Source organism: Camellia sinensis, chromosome 15, assembly GCF_055761805.1.
Source record: "Camellia sinensis isolate YWXY chromosome 15, ASM5576180v1, whole genome shotgun sequence".
NCBI lineage: Eukaryota > Viridiplantae > Streptophyta > Magnoliopsida > Ericales > Theaceae > Camellia > Camellia sinensis.
The window spans coordinates 41,554,985-41,565,138 of record NC_138975.1 but is presented as its reverse complement, the minus strand read 5'-3'; the positions used below and the strand labels follow the sequence as shown (position 1 = coordinate 41,565,138).

General features: G+C 32.1%; 1 protein-coding gene across 2 annotated transcripts; it reads left to right on the top strand.

The window, feature by feature from the left end:
• Positions 1–1,899: 1,899 nt before the first annotated feature.
• Positions 1,900–10,154, top strand: PLMT (phospholipid N-methyltransferase). Of its 2 annotated transcripts, XR_014356437.1 has the most exons (3): positions 1,900–2,207; positions 9,456–9,772; positions 9,870–10,154. XR_014356437.1 is itself a non-coding variant. In XM_082908746.1 (2 exons), exons 1-2 carry the CDS (start codon positions 1,963–1,965, stop codon positions 9,703–9,705), a joined length of 495 nt encoding a protein of 164 aa, XP_082764872.1. In that variant the 5' UTR covers positions 1,900–1,962; the 3' UTR covers positions 9,706–9,939. The 2 variants fall into 2 exon arrangements, 1 of the variants encoding a protein (XP_082764872.1); XM_082908746.1 differs by having other exon boundaries at positions 9,456–9,939.

Sequence of the window (10,154 nt, the reverse complement as noted above, 5' to 3'; positions counted from 1 at the left end):
TTTTCCTTCTAGAAAATTCATAACAAGTTGATTTAGAACAAATTTTTAACTAGTTGAATATGAATTAAATTTGAATAATTTGGTTGATTCTACAGTAATGAAAAAAACAATGAAAATCTTGTAACTTACATGACCTATTTATACACATATATTACAGCAAATAAGAGGGCATAGAGGATGTAAAAGTTGCACCATGCTAAGGTGAAACTTGAACCTGACATCACACGAAAGCACCTCATCCACTCTTACATAGTTTTTTTTGTTTCTCGACCTCTCGTCACCTTATTCTTTTTCAAGGCTGGTGTATATCACTTAAATATTATACTAAAACCTTTTAATTCATATGTGGCTTATCATATTAGTATTGTTTGGTATAACTTATTATCAGTTAAAAATTGATAATTTAAAAGTAGAAGTCAAAAGTATCCCTCACCTTGATTTCAGAAATCACATTTTAAAAAAAAAAAAATCTTATTTAAGTTATATTTGCCTAATAAATTATAAGTATAAACTATACTAAACACTCCAACATAGACTCTCAGAATAAAAACAGCTAGAAATAGCTTAGGCCCCCTTTTGGGATAAAGGTTGGGACTAAAACAACCATATAGGATAAAATAGGATATTTTAGCTAAATAAGATAAAATGTTACATTCAACTCATAATCATTTCATTTTTTCTCTCACAAAAGTTAAAAAAATCAAAAAAACTTATCCCAAATGAACCTTTTAGCCCCAGGCTAAACTAGTTAAAAAACCAACTCACATCCCAAACGAACCTTAGATAAATTATACCAAACATCTCCAATATGATAAGTTTTGCAATTTTCTAAAAATGATGGCCCCCTTATACATATAGGATATGAAGTAAAGGAGTAAAATAAATGGGATAAATATGTATACACATATTAGCGGTTGTTACAAACCCTGTGTGTAATTCCAAGTAAGTAAAAAAAAAGTATTAATATCACAATATGTATTGAATCTAAAAAAAAAAAAAAAAAAAAGGCAATGAACACATTAAAATTTAATACAAGGAAAAAAAAAACACTTAGACAAGTTTTAAGATATCACTTTGAGTCTTTACTTTATATAATATTACTAGCAGATGGTTACTACAATTCAAGTAGATAAAAAATGGTAGAGCTACTTGTTAAGAGCATTAGTATCAGCTTCTTCAAAATTTTAGTCAAATTATAACTTAAAAAGTCATTTTTTTTATTTTAGTTAGTCACCCACTGCATCAAATTCTCTATTTTAACTTAATCCTATTAAAATATTTGTTATTCTTTTTTTTTTATATAAAAAAATTGATGAGCTATCAACCAAACAATTTTTATGTTTTAAAAAAGGTAAAACTGGAGGAAATGTAAAAAATAAAAATAAATAAAATTTCCGTTGACCGGTTGACCGGCCGGACTTCCGGACGGATGTCCGGTTACACCCAAATCGCGTGTTTTAGCGATGGACAGTTGCTCACTTCATCAGACGAGTTACTGTAGCAAATTTAACAAAAAGTTAATTTAGAAAAAAATTGTTAAGACTGATAGAGGGAGAATTTGATGATTTATTAGCTATATTTTAACTTTATATTATTTTGAAGATACATGTTGATGCTCTAACGTGGTAAGAACCTTCTCTACAAGATCAAATGTTTTGGTGTAGAATCTTATCCTCCCTTGGGCAGAGAGAGAAGTGAGGCTTGAGGACACAAGTTTGGCACATTTTTGGACCAACTCACGAGATTTAAGCATTGCAAAAATTAGCATTCTTTAACCCAATTCAAAATAGGCCATAAATATTAAGCCAGCCCAATTTTTAGCTGGGCCCTGGCTCAAACAGTGAAGGACCACAGTCATCTTTAGGGCTTTCATTGACAAGTATTTTTTCAAGAGAGAGAGAGAGAGAGAGAGATAGAAGCCATTAAATTCACAGAAAGTGTGGTTTTTTGAGAGAAAGAGAGATGGGAATAGTGGCATGCATAGGAGTAGTGTCACCTTTCCCCTTCTACTACTGCCTTTGGATATACCCTCAGAGATGGGTGGACCTCTGCGGCAAAGGTCGAGACCCTTCAAAAATAATGGCTATAGTCTCTCACTTTTTGAAGCTCATTCAGCTCCTCTCTCTCTTCTCCGTCTCTTCTCTCTCTTGGCCCCCTCCTTTCTACTTCTGGCCCCTCTTCCTCTTCGGCCAGCTCCTCAACTTCAGGTGCCCCATTCTTTCTCTCTCTCAAGCCTTCTAAATTTGTGGTGAGTTGTACAATTTTCCCGGAAAATGTAAGGCGCCGTTTGGTTTAGTTTTTTAAATGAGTTTTGAAAGATAAGTTGTTGGAAAGAGTTTTGAAAGTTGAATTTGTTTGATTATGGGTTTTGAAATTAGTTTTAGTATGATTTTTAATTTTTTTTGGTTGAACAGATGGGTGGATGAGAAAATTTGATTGATTGAATTGTAGGAGGCTTTTCCCATATTAAGCCTATTTTGCATCTTAATTTCCAAACTAGGTCTAGTTTGGACGGAATTCCTAAACTAAGCTAAAACGCTATTACAAATCGCGTTTTCACTGTTTGGAGCCTAAAATGTGATGAATAGTGAAAGCGCTATTGCAAACTGCGCTTTTAATTAAGAAAGCGCGGTTGAAAATCATGCTTTTAATATAAAAAAATTTTCTGAAGAAAACACTATTCGAGATAGCGCTTTCACTGTGTATTTGTATTCGAAAGAAAACGCTATTTGAAATCGCACTTTCACTGTGCATATCTGATTTCTTAAGAAAACGTTTAAAATATATTAAAATGTAACCAAAGTAAAACACAAATGCTTTGTAGCACAAATGGTAGTGTGCTTGTTTTGCACCACAGTGGCGTGGGTTCAATCCGCGGGAATTGCTATCTTTCAATTTAGTTCAACTCTTTTTTTTTTTTTTTTTCCTTTCCACTCACTCTATACTTTATATATTTATTATGTAATTTTTTTATCAAAAAAAAGTAAAATGTTTGTTTGGTTAACTAAAATTTAAAAGTATTCAGTGTATTTGGTTTGAATTTTTTGGATTTAGTTATTTGAAAACTGAGTTTTTTTATTTTTTTGTTTTTAGTGAATATTTTTAAAATTTTAAATATTTTTTTCAGTACATTTTTTTGTATTTTTATGTATTTATTAATTTTGTAAAATATTTTTTCACAATTTTTTTACTTTTTAGATACATCTAACTAAGGTGCATCTAAAAAAGTAAAAAAAAAATGTTTAAAATTTTAAAAATATTCACTAAAAATAAAAAAATACGAAAATAAAAAAATTCAGTTTTCAAATAACTAAATCCAAAAAATTCAAACCAAATACATTGAATACTTTTTAAATAATCATGTTGACATTTTGAAAAAAATTGTATTTTATAGAAAAAAATTTTAATTAACCAAACAAACATTTTACTTTTTTTTGATAAAAAAATTACATAATAAATATATAAAGTATAGAGTGAGTGGAAGGGGGAAAAAAAAAAAAAAAAAAAAAGAGTAGCAATTCCCGCGGATTGAACCCACGCCACTATGGTGCAAAACAAGCATACTACCATTTGGGCTACAAAGCATTTGTGTTTTACATTGGTCACATTTTAATATATTTTAAACGTTTTCTTAAGAAACCAGATATGCACAGTTAAAGCGCGATTTCAAATAGCGTTTTCTTCCGAATACAAATACACAGTGAAAGCGCTATTTCGAATAGCGTTTTCTTCCGATTTCACATAGTGTTTTCTTCCAAATACAAATACACAGTGAAAGTACTATTTCGAATAGCGTTTTCTTCAGAAAATTTTTTTATGTTAAAAGCGTGATTTTCAACAGCGCTTTCTTAATTAAAAGCGCGGTTTGCATTTGCGCTTTCACTATTTATCACATTTTGAGCTCCAAACAGTAAAAGCGCAATTTGTAATAGCGCTTTAGCTTAGTTTGGGAATTCCGTCCAAACTAGGCCTAGTTTGGGAATTAAGATGCAAAATAGGCTTAATATGGGAAAAGTCTCGAATTGTAGAATGTAAGAGAAGGAGAGAGGAGAAAGAAAAAAAAAATGATTGATTTATTAATAATAGAAAAAAGGAGAGAGGAGAGAGAAAATTGAGTTTTGAGTTGTATTTTAAAAATTTGTTTTAAAAATTTATTGACCAAACAAATTTTTTCATTTTTTTTGATCTAAATCATGTTTTAAAAAACTAAAACAAATATTACCTAAATAATTTCAGTAACTCAGTTCGGAATGGATTTATGTTTAGTGAAAAATGTTAGGAACACACCATTACGAATTTATCAAATTTGTGTGATGGAGATTGAATTGATGAAGTCGGATACACATGAATATGAAATGAATCCGAGCCATTCATTTCTTTCTCTGGGTAAATTGATAAGGATGGATTTGTAGTATTGTTGATATTTAGCAGGCTTTAGTTTAGCTGAAATAACCATGTTTGAAATAGCTTAAATTTATGATCTTATTCACTGCAGCAAACATGTTAGAAGTTTATGCTTAAAACCTATATTCCGTTCTAAAAGCTACACCAAATGGGCTTTAATTATTTTGCTACTTAATCTGATTTATATTTGAAGATAAAATATATCTATAGCATCACAATGCACACTTAACATGGTTGTGATGTGAGGTTGAGTAGCTTAAAATTGAATGTATGGTAAATTGGTAGTGGGTGATATAATCTCTCCCAGCTCCAAATCCTTTATGTTTTGAAGATTTCTTGACACTAGCACTATGTTTGGTAACTTAGGAAAGAAACATAAAGAAATGATTATGTAAGTTATGAGAGAAAAGAAAAGAGATTGTGATTTCTTTTTATCTTATTTGGATAATAGGAGAGAAAAGAAAAAAGGAGATATTTATTTCTTTTCAATCTTGTTTGGTTAAGCTATATAAAGGAAATGATATCATGTTATATTACCAAATTAACCTTTTATAGGTGTTAGTCTTTTTATTTCTTCTATATCTAAAGGTGTAGTACTATAACAAATTAGTATTTAGTTGGTTTATTTTCTTTCCCAATCTCTCAACTTTTGGAGAGATTCAAATAGGGGCTATGAGAAAAATGAGTTTCTTTCCATTTCTTCTCATTTCACTACATGTCTGTCCTCTTTGCTTCTCCAAACGAGTAATATGGATCAAGAGAGATGCATTTCTTTTCTTTTCTACCCAATCTAAATGGGTTGTTAAGTACGATTCCTTTTTCCAAATCCTATAGCTAAATGTTTAGGCATCAAGGATCATCGTTACACTATTATTCTTGAATGTAAAAAAGAGAGGTTGGATTTAGTAAACCGCCTTAGGTGGTAGTGCGTAAGAACCATAACATATCGGGTTCTCTAATACAATGGTGATCTTCCAAGCTAAGGTAGAAGACGATTGATCTTTTTGAAGAAGGGAGAAGTCCGGATGCTTCCTATAGGTTGCTGGAGAGGGGTTTTGGGAGTGTGACCCTATCATCCTTATGTTTTGATGTTGGGTTAGATAAGCATCTGGAGGGTGAATTGACATAGGGGAAACAGGGCTTGTGGGTAGTTGTATCAATTTGGGGATGAGCAGAGAAGGAATTGGGTACCCTTTTTGGGTGTTTTATCAAATATTGTGTGTGCAGGGGAGGTGTTTTGCTTCCCCGTGGAAGGGGTGGTTGGCTTAGTAGCAAGAACCTTCTATTCGAGTGGCATTTCTTAGTAAGAAATGCGATTACGTGCTCACAAATAAATTTTTTTTAAGAAACTTGGTCTTGTCAAGAAAGAAACTTGCTTCCAATTGAGATAAAAACCTCTCAAACATATAAATCTCATAAAAACAAAAGAAAAATAACTCAAAACTTATTTTAGTTGTTTCTATTTATATAATATTTATTTACACTTAATAAAGACAATCTATAAAGTACCGACACTTCAAAACAAATGCGGTATCCGTGTTGGACACACAGACACTTCGGGGACATGCGGACACTTCAGGAACACATTAGGGACATGCCAAGTTGTCTTTTCCCCCATTTTATTTAGTGTTTTTGATGAATGTTGAATGTTTTTTATTTTTTTCTTAGATTTAAATACTTAATAGATCATCCATAAAAAAATATATAAATTGTAAGTGTTAATTTAAAAGTGTTTAAAAAAAAAAATAGAATTAGAGTTAGTTTTTGGTAATATTGATTGTTTATGGATGTAATATTAATCTAGATAGTAAATAAAAATATATGAAAACATATTTTTATTGCCATATCCCCACCATGTCCGTGTTCCCATTTTTTTGAAATCTCCGTGTTCCCGTGTCCTTATCCGTATCCGTATTTGTGTCTGTGCTTCTTAGAAAACAATTTGTAGTTGACATGAATCTCTTATATTTATTCATATTTTAATACATATATTACAACTAAGGAGCAAAAAATAATTGTTAGAATATCTTTATATATCTAATAAATAAATATATATACGCTTCCTAACATAAGAAACTTCTATATGCCCTCTCTTCTTTTCCCCGGCTTCCGCTTCATGCAACTAAGGGTTGGAGTAAGGCTCCCCCCAATGTGCCTTCCTTTGTGTGGAGTAGAACCAATACAACTAGTCCTCACAATCTTCTTACTTTAATATGGACGCAAAATGTTTAGCCTACTTTATGTTGTTTTGGCCATTTGGGCCTGTTCTGGCCACTTTGATCTGGTTTGAGTTGTTATATTCAATGTTTTTTATTATTATTATTATTATTTTTTTTTTTAGTTTTTTACTTTTTTCCTAATATCTATGATTTTCTTTATTTCTTCTTAATTCACATATAACTATTAACTAAAACTGCCTCAAGAAATCTTGTTTTCATGGTGATAAAATTGGACAAAGTAAACATTGAGATGGTCGAGTAATGTACACTGCATCAATGGGAGAATTGCAATGCCTAGCAAAATGCAATTGGCAACATTTTATTAGCAGAGGAGTTTGTAGGAAAGAGTAAATATTGTGCTCCCATGAAAGTAACTGTTTCTCGTAACATTCACGAGGAACAATTGGGGAAGACTTGGGCAGATATAAGAAAAGGGGTTCCATAAGTTTTGCACTCTCACAGAGTAGTTGAACTTTCAGGTTAGATACAAGACCTTGGGTCAGAAGTTGATACTCTCTCACTCTTGGAAACTCTAATGTGGAGCAAAAGCAGCATTCATGCTTAAATGCTGTATGAGGGTGGTTCATGGAAAGAGTGGGAAGCGGAAGAGAGGATGGACTCTGTAGCGTTGTGTATGAATGCATATTCTAGGATGTAGTTTCAAGTATGGACACGTTCCTCCATATCATCTTTTCTTGATATCACTATTAAGTTACCAATTGTTCCAAAAGCTTAAGTTGTTAGGATGTGGCCAACAATATATATCAAGCTATTCAACAACTTCCCTAACATGTAACCCCATCTTGCACGTGTAGAGACAAAGAGAGAACCAAACAAAGAAAAAGAAACCAAATGGGGATAAAATACCAAATGGCAATGGAGAGACTTGAACCCAAGACATCTCTCAACCTGAGCTCTAATATCATATTAAATTATCAAATTGTCCCAAATGCTTAAACTGATAGGATACAGGCCCACCAATGTATATCAAGCTATTCAACAATCACCAAAACCTATGAATGTTTCTTTGTTAGTTGCTTTCTTGTTTCATTGACATAGTGGGAGGCAATACAAAAGAAGGTGAGGAAGATAGGCAATGACATAATTATACAGCCATTATGATGAGGGGAGCCTAGTTGGCTTTGTGATTCAAACCCATGGATATCCGTTAAGGCCTGTACAGAGAGGAATGGTAACCATATAGGTCTTTCATGTAGAAAGTAGTAAGGAGAAAATGAGTAGAACGTATGGGTGTAAAAGGGGAATATGAGACAGGATAGTTAGACCAGCTTTCCAGTGCTGCAATTAGATGAGTCTAGAGAATGCTGGTACAAAATGCCCAAGTTTTAAGACATGACTTCTTACAATTAACTGATCAAGAAAAGAAGGAAAAAAAAAAAAAAAAAAAAGGTAAATTTTATGTGGAGCCAAGTTTTGTCCGCAGATTGGTCAGACATCCGCTCCATTGAGGGATTGCAAAGGTAGTTGCTAGTTTAGTCGCACATGGATCGTTTAAAGTAGGAATAGTTGCAACTGGATCTTGTAAAAATGGTTTAGAGCCTTTTGTGTTCCCCTTTTTATTTGCATTGGAGCCAACACTACATGTCAATATCAGTGAAGAGGGACTGTTTATGGCTAAGAAGCACAAACACGGGCATGGATACGGAGCACGGTAATTTCAAAAAAAAAATGAGGACACAGACACGACAATAAAATATTTTTTTCATATATTTTTATTTGCTATGTAAATTAATATTACATGTACAAACAATCAAAATTAACAAAAACTAATACTAATTTGATATAAAAAATCACTTTTAAATTAATACTTATCATTTATATCCTTTTTTTTAATTTTTTTTTTTTATGGATGATCTATTAATCTTCAAAAAAAATTAAAAAAAATAAAAATCAACATCCAACATCCATCAAAAATACTAAGGAAAAAAATTAGTTGGTGTCTCTGGAATGTCCCTGGCATGTCCTCTAAAACAAATTTAGGAGTTGTTTGGAATGACTTAAATAAGTGTACTTTTTGTCTTTTTACGAAAAGATGTGCAGAAAAGTAGAGAGGTGATGTGATGGAAAAAAGATAAAAAGATGGATTATTTTTGAGTTGCCAAACTTGGCCTTAATAAATATAGGGAAACACCATGTGGCGTGTCCCCTGTCTGACATAGCTACGACACTTGTTTTGAAGGGTTAGTGTTCATATGTTTATGGTTTCGATCAGCTTTTTTGTTGCCTTTTTCAATTTTTTTTAAAAATTTTTTATGGGCGTTTCTTTAATGAACATTCCTTCTTTTCTTTTCTTTTTTTATACTTTTTATGGCCTTTTGGTGTGGTGTTTTTCTTTTTTACTGAAATCCAAAACTAAATGCTAGGAAAAATGCCTAAAGTCAAATTAAATTGCTAGTAAAAAAGCTTATCCAAACAAATACACAACTGTGTTCTCATGGAAGAATAGGATTTTGTCCATAACTGGTAATATTCTTCTGTCATGCAATTGCAAAAAGATTGCTATAAGTAGGAAGGAAATATTGAACCACCCCCTCCCCCCTAACTTTTTCTTCCCGAAAATAGTACACAGAAAAAAAAAGTTCTCTCATTTCATGTCAGACAGCCATTGAATATGTTCTCACGAACCATAAATCTCATTTTCTTAAATCACGCGAGCATCATAACTTTTTATAAGCATTTCTTGAAACTGTTTCTACGTATAATACAGTGCAAGTTTTATGTGCTTGCCATGTGATTAATATGTTTTTAATGTTGCATATCATCTTTAATTTATGTATTAGCTTCTTTTACTGAGACATCAAACAATTACAGGGTATACCAATTGCTTGGTGAATCAGGTACTTACTATGGTGTTCGCTTTGGGAAGAACATCCCATGGGTAACTGAATTTCCCTTTGGGGTAATAAACGATCCTCAATACGTTGGAAGTATTTTGAGTCTTTTTGCTTGTCTATCTTGGGTCCCCTTCCTCTACATTCTACTGTGGGTTCTCGGTTATGTGTTTATGATCTATATAGAATCTAAGGAAGATCCTGCCACTCGTGCCAAGCCACTCCTTTAAATTTGGCAAGAAACTGACCAGAGACAGTGACTTAGAGGAACCAGCACATCAGACTCCCTATATGAAGGTTTTCATTTTTTTTGCCAGCATAAGATTGAAATTTTGGTTCAATAAATTTTGTTACCCCATACCCGACTTACTTTTTATTTTTTTATTTTTTGCAGCAACGTTAACGCACTCGAATTTTACCGAGTGGTAAAACCAAAAAAGATGTAATGATGACCTTATTGACCTTATTGTTGTCAGTAAAATTTCTGCATGATGATTAGTTTTACCTGTTGGTCGGAAGAATTAATTGTATTATAATGAATAATAGCAATGATATTAAAGTTTGTGTATCTGATTTGAATTGCATTGAGTGTTGTTTTGCAGATTTTTGTAATATGGAGAATGTGAACTTGTATATTTATGATTGGGAAAAAGACTCAATTGCTGAGTGTATTTTTTGA